The sequence below is a fragment of the Myotis daubentonii genome, chromosome 5 (genome assembly GCF_963259705.1).
Source record: "Myotis daubentonii chromosome 5, mMyoDau2.1, whole genome shotgun sequence".
Classification (NCBI taxonomy): Eukaryota; Metazoa; Chordata; class Mammalia; order Chiroptera; family Vespertilionidae; genus Myotis; species Myotis daubentonii.
In genome coordinates this window covers 5,584,129-5,601,387 of record NC_081844.1, presented here as the reverse complement: position 1 = coordinate 5,601,387, position 17,259 = coordinate 5,584,129, and the positions used below count along the sequence as shown (strand labels likewise).

The 17,259-nt window shown below is 43.3% G+C and overlaps 1 protein-coding gene across 5 annotated transcripts in view; it reads right to left on the bottom strand.

The window, feature by feature from the left end:
* RNF130 (ring finger protein 130) overlaps positions 1 to 17,259 on the bottom strand; it is a 144,892-nt gene that overhangs the window by 109,727 nt on the left and 17,906 nt on the right. For 4 of the 5 annotated variants that reach the window (XM_059695684.1, XM_059695679.1, XM_059695680.1 and 1 more), the window contains exon 2: positions 11,939 to 12,133. The exons of the other annotated variant lie outside the window; for it this stretch is intronic. In XM_059695684.1, the coding sequence (XP_059551667.1) occupies positions 11,939 to 12,133 (195 nt within the window). The remainder of the gene's footprint in view (positions 1 to 11,938; positions 12,134 to 17,259) is intronic. 5 annotated transcript variants of the gene reach the window in all.

Sequence of the window (17,259 nt, the reverse complement as noted above, 5' to 3'; positions counted from 1 at the left end):
GAGGTAAAAAACTTGTACTCAGAAAACTACAGGACATTGAAAAAAGAGATAGAGGAAGATATAAACAAGTGGAAGAATATACCGTGTTCATGGATTGGTAGAATTAACATCATTAAAATGTCCATATTATGCAGAACAATCTACAGATTCAATGTAATCCCTATTATAATATCAATATCATATTTCACATATCTAGAACAAATACTCCAAAAATTTATGTGGAACAGAAAAAGACCCTGAATATCTGTAGCAAACTTGAGAAGGAAGAACAAAGTTGGAGGGATCACTTATACCAGATACCAAGTTATACTATAATGCCACTGTAATCAAAACAGCTTGATATTGGCACAAGAACAGGCATATAGATCAATGGAACAGACACAGACTTCAGAAATCAACCGAAGTAATTACGCTCAATTAATATTGACAAAGGAGGCAAGAACATACAATGGAGTCAAGACAGTCTCTTCAATAAATGGTGTTGGGAAAATTGGAGAAATACATGCAAAAAATGAAACTAGACTACCAACTTACACCATACACCAGAATAAACTCAAAATGGGTAACAGACTTAAATGGAAGTCGAGTCCATAAAAAATCCTAGAAGAAACATAGGCAGCAAAATCTCAGACATGTCTTATAGCAATATGTTTTCAGATACGTCTCCTAGGGCAGTGGTTGGCAAACTGCAGCTCGGCAAACCACGGCTTGCGAGCCACATGCAGCTCTTTGGCCCCTTGAGTGTGGCTCTTCCACAAAATACCAGCTCTTCCACAAAATACCGACTTCTGCGCACGGGCCACAAAGTTTCAATCGCACTGTACGTGCAACCCCACACGTGGTATTTTGTAGTAGAGCCACACTGAAGGGGCCAAAGAGCCGCAGTTTGCCGACCACGGTCCTAGGGCAAAGGAAACTAAGGAGAAAATAATGGGACTACATCAAAATAAAGACTTCTGCACAGCGAAAGAAACCATCAACAAAACGAAAAGGGAGCCCATTATATAGGAGATCATATTTGCCAATGATACATCTGATAAAGGGTTAATACCCATCTACACTAATAAAAGAGAAAAATGGTAATTGGCGTACGGCGATACCCTTTTCATTGGCTAATCAGGGCTATATGCAAATTAACTGCCAACTAAGATTGGCAGTAAACTGCCAACAAGATGGCGGTTAATTTGCATATGTAGGCACAATGCAGGGAGGCGAAAGGGAAAGCAGGAAGAAGCCCCCTGCCACTGACAGTGATCGGAAACCCAGGGGGGAGCTAAGAGCTGGGGGGCAGGGCAAAGGCAGCCCTGGGGCCGCCTTTGCCCTGCCCCCCAGCCATGATCGGAGAATCAGGTGCCTTTTCCGCCCTGGCCAGTGAGAGCAGGAAGTAGGGGTGGAGCCAGCGATGGGAGCTGGGCACGGTCGAAGCTGGCAGTCCCGGGAGCTAGGGGTCCCTTGCCTGGGCCTAAAGCGGAGCCCACGATCGCGGGGCTGCTGCAGCTGTGGGTCCCCGCTGCCCGGGCCGGACTCCTAGGCCAGTGGCGTTAGGCCTGGGCAGGGGTGGAGCCTGCAACCGCGGGGAGCTGGGGGTCCCCTGCCCAGGCCTGACACCTCTGCCGGAGGCCTCAGGCCTGGTCAAGGGGCCGATCCGGTGATTGGTGATTGGAGGGTGATGAGGGTCAACTCCTCTGGCCGAGGCCTCAGGCCTGGGCGGGGGCCAGAGCCAGTGATCGGGGGGAGATGAGGGTCCCCTGTCCAAGCTTGACACCTCTGGAAGAGGCGTCAGGCCTGGGCAAGGGGCAGAGCCAGCAATCGGAGGGGTCTGGGGGTCCCCTGCCCAGGCCTGATGCCTGGGCTGGGGGCAGAACCAGTGATGGGGGGAAACGAGTGTCCCCTGCCCAGGCCTGACGCCTCTGGCCCAGGCGTCAGGCTGGGCAAGGGGCTGATCCTGCGATTGGAAGGTGATGGGGTCAACGCCTGAGGGCTCCCAGTATGTGAGAGGGGGCAGGCTGGGCTGAGGGACACTCCCCCCCCCCCACACCCAGTGCACGAATTTCATGCACTGGGCCCCTAGTAATATATAAAGAACTCACAACTTAACAAAAGGAAGACAAATAATCCAACGAAAAAATGGGCAAAGAACCTAAACACTTCTCCAAAGTGAACACACAGATGGCCAAGAGATATATGAAAAAATGCTCAAAGTCACTGATGATCAGAGAGATGCACATTAAACGGCAATGAGGTATCACCTCTCATCTGTCAGAAAGGCTATCATCAACAAATCAACAAATGACAAGTGCTGGCAAAGATGTGGAGAAAAGGGAACCCTCGTGCACTACTGGTGGGAATGCAGACTGGCGAAGCCATTATGGAAAACAGTATGGAGTTTCCTCAAAAAATTAAATATGGAGCTGCCATTTGACCCAGTGATTCAACTTCTAGGAATATATCCTAAGAAACCCAAAACACCAATCAGAAAGAATGTATGCACCCCTATGTTCATAGCAGCACAATTTACAAAAGCTAAGATCCGGAAACAGCCCAAGTGCCCATCAATAGATGAGTGGATAAGAAAGCTGTGGTATATTTACACCCTGGAATACTATAGAGCAGTAAAAATGAAGGATCTCTTACCCTTTGAGACAGCATGGAGGGACTTGGAGAATATTATGCTAAGTGATATAAGTCAGTCAGAGAAAGACAAGTATCACATGCTCTCACTCAGATGTGGAATCCAATGAACAAAATAAATTGATGAACAAAATAGATCCAGAGACATAGAAGCATAGAACAGACTGTGGAATCTCAGAGGGAAGGCGGGGGAGGGTGGGTGGGTGGGAAGAGATCAACGGAAGAACTTGTATGCATATATGCACAACCCATGGACACAGGCAACAGGGTGGAGAAGCCCTGGGGTGGGGGGTGGGGGCGGGCTAGAGGGGGAAAAAACAGGAATATGGAATATTTTCAACAATAAAGGTTTAATTAAAAAAAGAGAAGGGGCTACCTTATAACTAAAATCTTGGTTCCTGAATGCCCATTCGTGGTCCTTGGTTCTCTTCTCTGGAGAAGCACCAATGAAGAGATAAATTGTATTTCACTTATTTATCATGTAAAATACCATAGACCATAAGGTACATCATTACTGCATAATGAAGAAAAAATCCTCTCAGTAAACTGTAAGATGCCATTAAATATAAGAAATACCCCAACTTCAAGCTGCACACCCCAGGACCAATAAAAATCCCTCTTCCACAACACAGTCGTTCAGATAGTCAAATACATCTTCCCTGAACTCACCTCAGTCTTTTCTCCATATTAACTATTCCTAGAGACTCAAATTATTCATTTAAAAAAATATCGTTAAAGACTCTCTTAAAAAAACTTGGAACTATATTACTACCTCTTTTCCTAAAGCCATTGAAAAGTTACAAGCATGATGCCTCATCACCCCGTTTATTGTGTATTCTACAAACAAAGATTTTGTAAACAGAGTATAACCACCAAAAAAATCAAGAAATTAACACTGACACATTACCGCTGTCTAATGTGAGAGTCCCTTCAAGTCTTCCCAACCCCCCAACAATGCTCGTACAGCAGCCAGACAGAGCCTCACACGCATTTAGCCAGCACATCGCATTACTCTCTGTCGGTCTGGAAGTCTCCCAGAGTTTCCTTCATGTTCACGACCTTGACACTTTTGAAGGTTACAGCCCAGCTGTTTTGTGGAATGTCCCTCCATTCTGGATTTATCGGATGTTCCTTGTGGCCAGGTCAGGTCACGCACCTCGGGTACACGGAACAGAAGGGATGCTGTGCTCTTTTCCGCGTATGCTGCCGGGTGGCACATTTTGCTATGTCTCGTCCTGCTCAAGTTCACTCTGATCATTTGGTAAAAGTGCCATTCTCCAGGCATTTCCACTGTGAAATTGCTCTTTTTCCCTTTGTAATTACTGAGTACTCTGTGAGACCAGATAAATTAAACTTTCAATTTACTCTTATTTTTGAGATCAGTATAAACTCATGGTTCCTGTTTTATTTAATGGGCTGAAATAATTACTATCATTATTCATCTGATGCTCAAATTTCAACTTGTTTTTGATAAAACACTGTTTACAGACTTTTTCTATCCTGTTTTTTTTTGGGGGGGGGATCAGTTTATCAATGTCTTTATTAAAAATAAAATGGTAAAATGAATACAATACTTCTAATAATAAAAAATGAGACCAACATCTCACTAACATCTGAATATTATATTCACGGGATACAGCTCAAGCCATATATATGTGTGTGTGTGTGTGTGTGTGTGTGTGTGTGTGTGTGTGTGTGTGTGTGTATAAATATATATAATTCTCACCTGAAGATCTATTTTTATTGATTTTTACAGAAAGAGAAAAGGGGAAAGAGAGAGAGAGAGAAACGCTGATGTGAGAAACACCAACTGGTGCCTCTCCTATGTGTCCTGACCAGGGATCGAGCCTGCAACTTTAGCTGTACGGAGACGACACTCTAATGGAGGCACTGGCTCGGGCTCAAGCTTTCAATTATGTTTTTAGCGGCATGGCAGATGTTAGCGTACACTCAGCTTATGTGAATGAAGGTTGCTAGGGGTCCTCCACTTGAACTGCTACTTTTTATTTTTTTAATATATTTTATTGATTTTTTATAGAGAGGAAGGGAAAGGGATAGAGAGTTAGAAACATCGATGAAAGAGAAACATAGATCAGCTGCCTCCTGCACACTCCCTATTGGGGATGTGCCCGCAACCAAGGTACATGCCCTTGACCAGAATCGAACCTGGGACCCTTGAGTCCGCAGGCCGACGCTCTATCCACTGAGCCAAACCGGTTAGGGCTTTGAACTGCTACTGAAGCCAGGCTTGCACAAACCATTGTTACTAATTTTTGAACCCATTTGGAGGTGGACTTAATAAATACTTTCTTTTTGTTATATGTTTTCCAAGATCCACCTAGTTCTGTGTCATTTTCAAGTTAAAGATACTTCTAAGTTTTCTTACAAGTTTTTGATAAAAGAATTTTAAATGGGTGGAGAAAAAAGGTTAAGTACAGAGTTAGGTATTCCTATTGAGAAGATTTACACTGACAGGAAAGCTGCCTACATTAACTTTCACACCAAGCACCAGAACTCGAACAGCCTTCAAATCTGTTATTTATGTTTTAGAATATATAAGCCTGAGAACTCAGTGAAGTGAACAATTAAGAAAATGGATGGTGGGGGCCAGCTTTCTTATTGCTGGAGTGGGAGCTTACAGATAACAAAAGGAGGAGGCTTCATGAACCATGTGGTAATGGATTCGAGCTGGAGATATCAGTATCAACTCATTCTTAGGTTAACATAGACCAGAGATGGCGAACCTATGACACGCGTGTCAGAGGTGACACGCGAACTCATTTTTTGGGTTGATTTTTCTTTGTTAAATGGCATTTAAATATATAAAATAAATATCAAAAATATAAGTCTTTGTTTTACTCTGGCTGCAAATATCAAAAAATTTCTATATGTGACATGGCACCTGAGTTAAGTTAGGGTTTTTCAAAATGCTGACACGCCGAGCTCAAAAGGTTCGCCATCACTGACCTAGAGATGGTTCCATATGGAAATATTTATAGACATGTGCACACAAGGGTCAGTACGCACACATATATTTCCCTGCTCTGTCAGCTGAGAAGGCCCAGAAGCACCAAAACGTGAACAGTAAAAGCACAGGTAATGCTCGGGTCTTGATTTCAGGTATCATTCTCCAATAAAATAGGAGTTCCTTGGAGTAATGGCTGAGCCCAGTACTGGGACAGGAAACAGAAACAAGATGAGCCTAGACCATCTTATGGCACCAGAAAGGAAGTACATGCAAAGGGCCAACCAACCAACCAACCAACCAACCGATGGTAATGGGTACATCAAAGGCAGAGTAGCCAACCGAAAGAGCTCCCAATGGCCAAAACCAGAACAGTTTGAGCAACAAAATAAAGGAGTATTGTATGAGAATACAAAGTATAAATATCCATGAGTTCACACTGATATAAAAGTAAATGAATGAATCAACACTAATAAAAGAAAAAAATGGTAATTGGCGTACGACGATACCCTTTTCATTGGCTAATCAGGGCTATATGCAAATTAACTGCCAACTAAGATTGGCAGTTAACTGCCAACAAGATGGAGATTAATTTGCATACGTAGGCACAATGTAGGGAGGAGAAAGGGAAAGCAGGAAGAAGCCCCCTGCCACTGACAGTGATCGGAAACCCAGGGGGGAGCTAAGAGCTGGGGGGCAGGGCAAAGGCAGCCCTGGGGCCGCCTTTGCCCTGCCCCCCAGCCATGATCGGAGAATCAGGCACCTTTTCCACCCTGGCCAGTGAGAGCAGGAAGTAGGGGTGGAGCCAGCGATGGTAGCTGGGCACGGTCGAAGCTGGCAGTCCCGGGAGCTAGGGGTCCCTTGCCTGGGCCTAAAGCGGAGCCCATGATTGCGGGGCCACTGCAGCTGTGGGTCCCCGCTGCCCGGGCCGAACGCCTAGGCCAGAGGCATCAGGCCTGGGCTGGGGGCAGAGCCAGCAACCGGAGGGGTCTGGGGGTCCCCTGCCCAGGCCTGATTCCTGGGCCAGAGGCATCAGGCCTGGGCTGGGGGCAGAACCAGTGATGGGGGGAAATGAGGGTCCCCTGCCCGGGCCTGACACCTCTGTCAGAGGCGTCAGGCCTGGGCAAGGGGCCGATCCTGCGATTGGAGGGTGATGGGGGTCTACGCCTCTGGCTGAGGCATCAGGCCTGGGCAAGGGGCAGAGCCAGCAATCGGAGGGGTCTGGGGGTCCCCTGCCCAGGCCTGATTCCTGGGCCAGAGGCATCAGGCCTGGGCTGGGGGCAGAACCAGTGCTGGGGGGAAATGAGGGTCCCCTGTGTATAGTCATCTCCTTCCAAAGAGTACCGTGTGGAGAGAGCGGAGAAGCCGACACACGTTTCGGCCAGTGCGTGCCCTGGATCCACTGTGAAGAGAACGGCACCTGTGGTCTTCCTCCCCAAAACCATATCCTCAGTCTAATCATGAGAAAAACATGAAATAAGTCCCTACTGAGGGGCAGTCTATAAAATCACTGAACAGGACTCCATAAAAGTATTTATAGTAGGTCAGCAAAACAAAAGAAGTCTGAGAAACCATCACAGCCAAGGCGAGCCTAAGGAGACACAGGACTAAATGTCAAGTGGTGCCCTGGATGAGATCCTGGCACAGAAAAGGACATTCAATAAAAACGAAGGAAATCTGAAAGAAGTATAGAATTCAGTTAATAATAATGTATCGATACTGGTTCGTAATTATAACAAATGTACCGCTATGTTAAGATATTAATAACAGGGGAAACTGGGTGCAGAGTCTGTGGGAATTCTTTGTAGGATCCTTGCAATTTTTCTACTGTAAAACTGTTGTAAAAAATAAAGTTTATTTTAAAAAGGTATTATAAAAGAGAACAGCTTCTCATAAAAAAAAGGAGGCAAGAAAAACAACACCACTTTAAAGTGCTGAAAAATGATGGCAAAAAAGACATTTTCAGCCCAGCCGGTGTGGCTCAGTGGTTGACATCTACCTATGCACCAAGAGGTCACCAGTTCGACTCCTGGTTAGGGTACCTGCCTGGGTTGTGGGCTCAATCCCTGGTGAGGGGCATGCAGGAGGCAGCCAACTGATGTTCTCTCTCATCAATGTTTCTATCTCTCTCTAAAAAAAAAAAACAAAAAAAACCACAAAAATATGTTTTTAAAAAAGGACATTTTCAGATAAATGATGAGAAAATTCATCACTAGCAAGAGCTGCACTGTGCCCTAGCTGGTTTGGCTCAGTGAACAGAGCATGAGCCTGTGGGCTGAAGGGTCCTGGGTTCGATTCTGGTCAAGGGCACATGCCCAGGTTGCAGGCTCAACCCCCAGCAGGAGGCAGCTGATCAATGATTCTCTCTCATCATTGATGTTTGTTTCTCTCTCTCTCTCTCTCTCTCTCTCTCTCTCTCTCTCTCTCTCTCTCCCTTCCTCTCTGAAATCAATTAAAAAAAAAAAAAAGATGTGCACTGCAAGAAGTGATCAAAAAAATGATCTGGGTAGAAAGGGAAATGACAAGATGGGACTGAGAACTCCAGAAATGTTAGTAAGTGGGAAATACAAAGCCTATCCCACTCTCCTGCCCCATGAGGGGCCCCTCTTCATTCCTCCTCTAAAGCAGTGGTTCTCAACCTTGGCTGCACATTAGAATCACCTGGGAATCTTTTTAAACTCCTGATTTCTGCCCTAACCGGTTTGGCTCAGTGGATAGAGCGTCGGCCTGCGGACTGAAAGGTCCCAGGTTCGATTCCGGTCAAGGGCATGTACCTTGGTTGCGGGCACATCCCCAATAGGGAGTGTGCAGGAGGCAGCTGGTCGATGTTTCTAACTCTCTATCCCTCTCCCTTCCTCTCTGTAAAAAATCAATAAAAAATATATTTTAAAAAAAAGAATTAAAAAAAAAAAATAAAAATAAAATCCTGATTCTGGGCCCCATTCTCCCGAAATTCTGTTTCTTTGTTACTAATGTTGTGGCCCCACCCCATAACAAAGAAACAGAATTTCTGGAGGATGAGGCCCAGAAATCAGGATTTTAAAAAGATTCCCAGGTGATTCTAATGTTCAGCCAAGGTTGAGAACCACCGCTCTAAAGGTTCCTTAGACTTAGAGTCTGACAGGGTCTCAGCAGGGGCAGAAAGCCTTCCTAGGGAGCGTCAGTCTGGGATCTATGGGGAGGGTTTATACTGAACAAACATGGAGGGAGGCCACTGGTCTTAGGCATGGGCCTTGGGAGGCTAACCATTCTATAATGCAAACTTCCTGCAGAGCAAAGAATATCCTGCGCCAAATACCTCTTTATCTGCACCCCCTTCAAGAAAAACCTGAATTGGGGCGCACTCTAAGGCATCAGTCAAGGGGTAAGGGAGCCCCACCGGACCTCTAACACGTGCAGCCAGGCCGTATCACCTTCCTCAGCATCTGTGCCGGAGGGACTAATGCTGAGTGTGTAGCATAAAGCCCAGGTCATCATCATGTGAACAGCTATCAAGTGAAAAATGTCTTCCAACCTGTACCCGATCGGGCTGATTTCTCAGTCAGTATTCTTAACCCAGACCCTTTTTATCACTGTAGCTCCCTCCTCTTCTGCTGCAGGAGAGGAAGGGGTAGCACGAAAGATAAAAAGGTAAATCAAGCGATGAGTTCCAACTGCTCAGGACTGCATGGAGCCTGTAACCTCTAAGTCAGAAGGAAGGCTTGTAGAAAAACCATCTCAAGTATCTGACAGAGGTAAGGGTTCTCTACATCCACCTAACATTTAGAGACATAAAAGAAGAATTCGAAGCTTATGCAAAAGTTTTAAAACAAAACCATCAGCAGTTAATTTTTAAAAGCTATTTTCATTTTTTAAAAGCAACTTCCTAAGTGATTCAGTTTTAGATAACTTGGGGAATAATTATAAATTTTTAAAAAATATATGGATCACATAGAAGATAAAGTAGAAATATCTGTAAACTAAAGCAAAAAGAATACATAAAATTTAAACTCTTACTTCCTGCCATAGCAGTACATTTATACTTCAGGTTCCACCTTTACTGAAGTAATTAAATCCACATTCAATTAGAACCTAAAAGCTTTAAAGAATAAAACAATAGTATGACTATTATGTTACTCATTTTCTTAATGGGCTTTTAGAATAAAGGTAACAGATTTATATTAAGTAGCCCAAATTCTTGATATTAAAGGTGTTTTGCAAAGTGTTTGTGATTTATCTTGCTTTCATAAAGTGTGATTTTTATATTCACTTAGTGAATATTCTACGTTTTCTAGTCACTACTAGATAATACATTTAAGAGAATAAGATGGATAAAAGGTGAAGAGGCACTCAACTAATTCTGTTCAACCAGCTGAAGAAACAATAAAAAGCATTTGACACCGCTGACTGAAGAAGATAGAAAAGCAACATCATTATTTGGCTACATGTTTATCTAAATTACCTCACTTTTCTTTAAACAATGAAAAAATATCTATAAATTATTACAGAGACACAAATAAACCTAAGAGATTTTCAATTTGACAATAATTTGACAAATTTAAGACTGTTAAATAACAGTAAAATCTATATACATTTTTTTAAAACCAGGAAAATAAATCCTTAACTTCCCCCAAATGTGCATTGTTTTAAACTATCCAAGAGCCTATAACTTCCCCTTTATCCTACCACATATCCACTAACTCATTCTGCTTAACAAATAAAACCACGAACTGAGCGTCCTTCCTGTCAGTGATGTCACAGCGCCGCATTGGGAAATGTCCCTCAGGGACCAGATGAAGGGCACTGACGAGGACAAACATGAGCAACCTCTTGAAACATCGACAAGGCAAGAAAACAAAATGCTTACACTTCACGGTGTGGAATCTGAACATCAGTTTATCACGTGTATCGTAAACTCAAAGAAAACTGAACAAAACGACGTCTGTATGAAACCATTTCCGTGCAGGACACTTACTCTGTTCCAGGTATGCTGCTGACTACTGCACAGAATAGAAAGCAAGACACAAACTTTAAAGAAACCTGCAATACTTTCCATACTGCTATCAAGTACACAAATAATGACGACATGAAAGGAAAAGGAAAATACTGTCAAAGAGGCACAGAAAAGGCCCCTGGAGCCTGCCGGGGCCATGGGCGGTAAACTCATGGGGGCGTGACCCGGCGTCTTTCCCAGCTCTTACCAGTTCACTTTAGAATGCACAGCACAAAGCTTTCTTTACTCAAATGAAGGGGCGACAACTGACAGGGGAGCCAGGGAGGGCTACACGGGGATCTCTGAACCCTCACGTGGGCCGCGCTGTCCTACAGGAGACTGGCAAGAGCAGCTGTGACGCACTCATGAGCCAGGAAAGCCAGTGCTTCTCGGCTCAGAGACGAGCTGCTGTCCTCCCCAACAGACTCGCCGCGGCTTCCCGCTCAGGAGGCGGCGGGGCCTCTGTCGCCGAGGAAGGTGGTGGAAAATCTGGGATTAAAACCCATGTTCCTGTCTTTCCCTCCTTGTTTCTCAAAGCGAGATCTGGGGACCAGAGTGGCATCAGCATCACCTGGAAACATGACAAACACAGAAGCTCATGCTGTCCCCCAGATCTACTGAACCAGAATTTGCATTTTAATGAGATTCCCAGGTGACTGATAGCATATTTAAGTTTGAAAAGTACTCTAGAGTATGTACCTAGAACTACAATGTCTGAGTTCTTTAACATATCAGATAGTGCCAACTTTCCCTCTAAAGTATTGTACCAATTTACTTTCCCACATTATTCTAATTTTCTATGTATCTAATTATAATATAAATCCTTTTCCTATTGTTAAAATTGCTCTAAAAATAAAGTCTATTTAGCTCATATTATAGTGCCTGGCAATAAATTAAATCTATTGTTATTAAAACAGTTACATTAGAAATACCCTAAATGTTTCTGCAGGAAATTAATAATATTGTTCCAACTGTAATTATGCTATACCTAAGTCAGTTTCAAAATTGATTCTGACAAGATAAAAGCATCTTCTCAAAGAAGTAACCCTTGAGAATTTATGAGATACCTGGATGAATGATTCCAAATCTAATACGTTATTTTTCAAAGCTTCCAAGCGAAATGTAGAAATGTAAAATGACTAATGATTCCATCACAGCCAGTTTCTTAGTAAGTACAACTTTTATAGGTTCGTATGGCCATTATTTAAGAAAAAAATTCAGCTAAGGGGAAAAGACAAATGGTAATATCAAAAATAAATATAATCACAGAATTATGATGAAAACGATATGGTTTCAGCAGAGGGAGGCCTACCTATGAGGCAATGGTTTCTAGGAGGAAAGCAAATCTCCCGCCTCCTTTGCTTGCTTACCTGGGTGAGTCATGGTGACTGGCTCCTCTTTGGACTTATTATTGTAGATGACTACAGCAACTGCATTGTGGAAAGCAGCCCGCGATATTTTCTCCTTAAATGTGCAATTTCCCCTCTGCAGCAAGGCAATCCACTGTTTGATATTAGGAGGGACCAAGAACCGGGTTTGAGGATCACAGCCCAGATGATCAGCAACTACAGGGAAAAGGAAAAAACACATTAATTTTTTTCTGAAGTAAAGATAAATAAAACCAATCAACTCTTTCTCTGAAGCACATCAAGCAGCTCACTGACAGCAGAGCTATGAATACATCCAGAAAGGACAGTACCCGGAATTTAAATCCTCGTCTGTACAGGGAGAAAGATGCCCCTGTAACCCAGTTAAAAGTGGAAAATCCTGTTTACAGAGTGACAAGAATAAAGAAGACTGTAATATCCAGTGTAGGGTGGTGAAGAGAGGAGGAAGAAGAGGCAAACAGAGAAACCCCCCCAGAAACCCAGAAGAATGAGCGACCCCTGATTTCGCTCATTCATTTGCCTTTACTCATCTCTCCATGCCCCACCTCTCACCGCCTCCAGGAGGAGACGATTTTGCTTGGGGTAAGTAAGGGAGGCAAACTAAGCTTTTGTTCAGCTATCAAGTGGTCTTCTTGAAATTCAAGCATGCTTAAAAAAAGAAAAAAGAAAAAAAAATTCGAGCATGCTTGAACAAATTTCTTAGTAAGTATAAGGAAATTAGAAAACTTCACTTTGGGCTTGCATCTGAAAGTTATAATAGCTAAAATAACAATTAGAATAGATAGATTATTCCTCTAATTTACATTTATTATTAAAAATTACTCTACAATTAATTCCACATTAGGATACATATTAACTTACTGCTCTTCCTGTCTAAGCGGATACACCAAGACTATCCCTTGAGATTCAAATTACATGGTCACTGTCCTAGATTTGGGGGAATAGCTTGTTTCAAGAACCCTCAAATACATGTGAAGTGGTTAGGGCAAGCACCTTGATTTTTGATTCTGCAAATATGAGCATCACGGCTCTGACGCCCTTTGTAAGTCTTGAGACCCTGTGTCTGGCTGCTCTTCCCATGCCTCATCCTGCATTTATAACAGGTTAAAATGAAAGGGGGCAGTGCAGGGGAGGAAGAAGCCGCCAAGATAAGCTTGGAGACTGCGGCTCCCAGGGCCAGAGGACAGCGGGCCCTCTGCCTCCTGAGTCAGTGCCTGCCAGCACTGTGCAGGCTGGGGGGGGGGGGGGGGGGGAGGGGGTACAGCACAAAAGAGTAACACTGGAAGCAAATAAGTAATAAGAACATTAAATAAATATCGATAAAAAATAAAGTGAAAAAGACACCAGCGGGGAAATCTTTGCTTTCCTTGAAAGCACACTGTTTACTAAAAGAAATGAAATGTTTACTTAAAGAAACTAAAATGTAGAGATGCCACTAACTACAGAGAAATGTTACATCCACTTAAATATCTTTCCCCAAATTCTCTCATCATGGTGAGGGACAACAATGAAAACGTATTTGCTACCAGAGGTCTCTTAATACACAATAAGTGGGTGACCAACGATTTCATAATCTGTCATGACGAATACTGTCTGCAACTATGAATCACCCTTTCCCTTACACAGTTTGGTTCTTTCTTAATCAAATTAAACTTCAGTAGTCAACTACTGAAAGACACAGTCAAGGCACTGTGAAACTTTGAAACTGTGAAACACTTTACTTTCAGCGATGTCTGTCTGTTTCACCGATTACTATGCTGTTTTAAAATATAAGCATTTAGGTGATGTGTTAGGATAACCTCAGTGTCTTGGGAAAATTTCCAATACTATATCCAAGTAGGCGCAAAGAGCTTGTTTTAAGTGCTCCATTTGTGATTTTTCAAAGTACACTGCTGCACAAACCTTGAGGAAAATGCAGAATCAAGAATATCTAAAGAGCGCTGGCCAGTGTGGCTCAGTCAGTTGAGCGTTGTCCCGTGCACCAAAAGGCCACCATTCAATTCCCAGTCAGGGCACATACCCAGGTTGTGGGTTCGATCCCTGGTCGGGGTGCATGTGGGAGGCAACTGATTGATGTTTCTCTCTTATATCAATGTTTTTCTCCCTCTCCCTTCTTCTCTCTCTCTTTCTCTCTCTCTCTCTCTTTCTCTCTCTCAAAAAAAAAACAAAAACAAAAACAAACCCACAAAAAAAACCCCAGTAAAAACATAAAAAAAGAATATAGAAAGAGATCTATATACTTGTCTTCTGTGAAACATTCGTTTTTCTGCGACGTTCCTGACCTCCTCTGATTTCCTATTGTTCACCGTGTGGTAAAGAGGAAACAACACAGTTAGGGACCAGCAAGACCTGGGGGTCCAAATTCTCCAATCTTCCACTTTTACTTATTAGTAAAATTGAGATAAAATTCTTACCTCACAAGAGTTATGTTTATGTGAAAAAGTCTTTAACAATTCCTCTACTCTTGGGTGCCTCCAATACATTCCCTTCCGTTAGTGTTATGGGTGCCCGCCTGTCCTGTGCTGGTGATCCGGCCTGGTGACACGGGGACTCCATGCTGACGTTCATGAAACTACCCAGAGCTGGGCAGCACATCCTGTGTCCCCTCTCCCAACAGCTCCTCAGTCTCACCCTTCCTCCCTGTTGCTCTGACAATGCCACTGTCCACTGAGAAGGACAGCCTTTCAGTAATGGTCACAACGTCTAAGACTAAAAGAGACAGCAAGGGGTGCAACCACGGAGCACAGTCTATCTCTTAAAGGAATCTCCACCCACTAGGAACAGATTCTGTGCACAATCCAAACAGATTCCAACAACAGGCTGTATGAGCAAAAAGAATGCCCCTGTTCCCCCAAACCACCACGTGTGAAAGGTCTCAAGACACGTGTGTCGGTGAGAACAGAATACGCGATGATAAACAAGAATAAGATGTGCAAGTTCCTGTTCAAAGAAGCCGTTCCATTGTTCAGAGAAAGGAAATGAGGGGTTTTCATAAGCATTTAGTACTACAGTATGCTTATTTTATCCATTTATTCCTTCCTGTAATTAAAAAATAACTTGAACAATAAAAATGTTAACAGCTAAAAACCCCACATTTCACAAGAGGAATGATGACTATGGCTGGTGACCAAGTGGCAAAATTTAATACCAGTTATTTGTACTTGAAGCAATGCATTAAGTGAAGACATAAAACATCTATATAATTATGAACCATAAAATATGTCAACAGCAACTTTGCTCAAATTCAGAAATTTTTTTTTTTTTACCTTAAAGTTTAGAAGAGGACATCACCTCTGACTTCTTTGCATTTATTAGTCACAGTGTCAGGAAAAACTTACTTGAAGTTATCACAAAAATGTGAAATCATATATAATAAAAAATATTGTGCTACAATACCTTACAAATTTGACAATTATACCCAATAAAGCTGAAAAATACTGTATTATAGAAAAACTTAACTTCAATTTTTTCCCCTGTATGGCCTTTCCTATCAAATCCAGAAATAGTCTGCGACTTTGACTAGTATTTACTCCTTGACTAGAACCAAACAATTCTCAATAGGAACAATTATGGAATCCTCACCTTAATGCACAATAACTTAGACATTCAGCAACATACTAAGTGCCGCAGAGAATTAGAATAGAACCAAACAGTTTGGTCTTGAATCTTGAAGCACCTCTGAATGTACCGAGGAGGCATGCCGGGCCCAGAATGAAATGTTCTCAGGTAGCATGGAGCACCAGCATGAAGAGTGCTTCAACATTTGGAAAGGAAAAGAGCAACGGAACGGCCACGGAACCTACATGGAATGCTGAGAAACTCCAACCGAAAGGAGAGTGTGCAGAAGTGAACAGCCCGAGAACACAAGAGAAAGATTAATCCCTTCTCTTACACTCTAGAGAAAATCAAGTAAGAAGATTATACAGCCAAAGTTACGACATTATACAAATTCAAGATAATCAAGTTCTAAAAAGAAGACCTCCACTGTTAAGGGACAAGAGGAAGACTACTCTGGTACAAAGACTATGTAAATATTGAAAGGGCTCTGTGAGTGAGTGAGTAAAAAAAAAAGAAAATTTCTCTTCCCCAACCCAGCGGCCTGAAAGGCTCCACTAGGATCCATCTGACTTAATAAGACCTCATCTTTTAAAAAAGGAAACACCCACCTAAGAGTAGCCGTCCCCAAGTTATGAACTGGGTGATGTCTCCTCCCCGCCCCAGACCGGCAGTCTGCTGCTGAAAGCGTCACATGGGGCTGGGACACAGGACGGAAGGTCAGACTTCTCCAGGCGCACAGCGCGGGTGCCTCGGTGAGTCTCTCACTCTCAGAGCCCGTGTCTCATTTTCTCCACCTGAAATGCCAACGCCAATCCTCCTTTGCTGGCCACCTCCTGAGCTTCAGGATTCTGCTAACATCTTCTCCGACCCCCTAAAGCGGAGCGGGGTGCTGTGTCCATGCCTCCCAGGCACCCGAGATCACAGCCATCTTAGCATTCACTGCACTGTATTAGTGACTGGCTGCTTATTCTGAGCATCTCCCAAGTGTGAGATCTCGCATCGCCTTTAACATGTCTGGCATGTAGACACTTACTGTACCTGATGAAGGGAGAGAGGGAAGGACGACAGAGGGACTAGGCCAGGACGAATATAAAGGAAAACCTTGTGCCAAAGACCTCTCTGCTTCATGTGGAAATATTTTGACTTGGGCAATATTCTATCAGCTGTTTCCTACAAAAGAAGTAAAAATAAAAATAAGCCTAACTAGTCCTAGCTGGTTTGGCTCAGTGGATAGAGCGTCGGCCTGCAGAATGAAGGGTCCCGGGTTCGATTCTGGTCAAGGCACATGCCTGGATTGTGGGCTCTATCCCTAGTAGGAGGCAGCCAATCACTGATTCTCTCTCATCACTGACGATTCTCTCTTTCTCTCCCTCTCCCTTCCTCTCTGAAATCAATAAAAATATATTTTTAAAAATAATAAAATAAATAAGCCTAATTAGTTACCCTGTGCGCCCCTACTGGTTCTCCAGAGAAACAGACCAATAAGGGTGTGTGTGTGTGTAAAGCTAGCTATTATAATGAACTGGCTCACATGATTATAGACTAGAGGCTGATACCTCCCAAGATCTGCAGGGTAATTCAGCAAGATGGAGAGCTTATTTGAAATCCAAGAAGAGCCAATGCTTCAGTTTGAGTCCCAAGGCAGGAAACAAGCTGATGTCCCACTCCGAGGACAGGCAGGCAAGAGGAATTCTCTTACTGGGAGGAGAATCCGATCTTTTGTTTATTCGGCCTTCAACTGATTA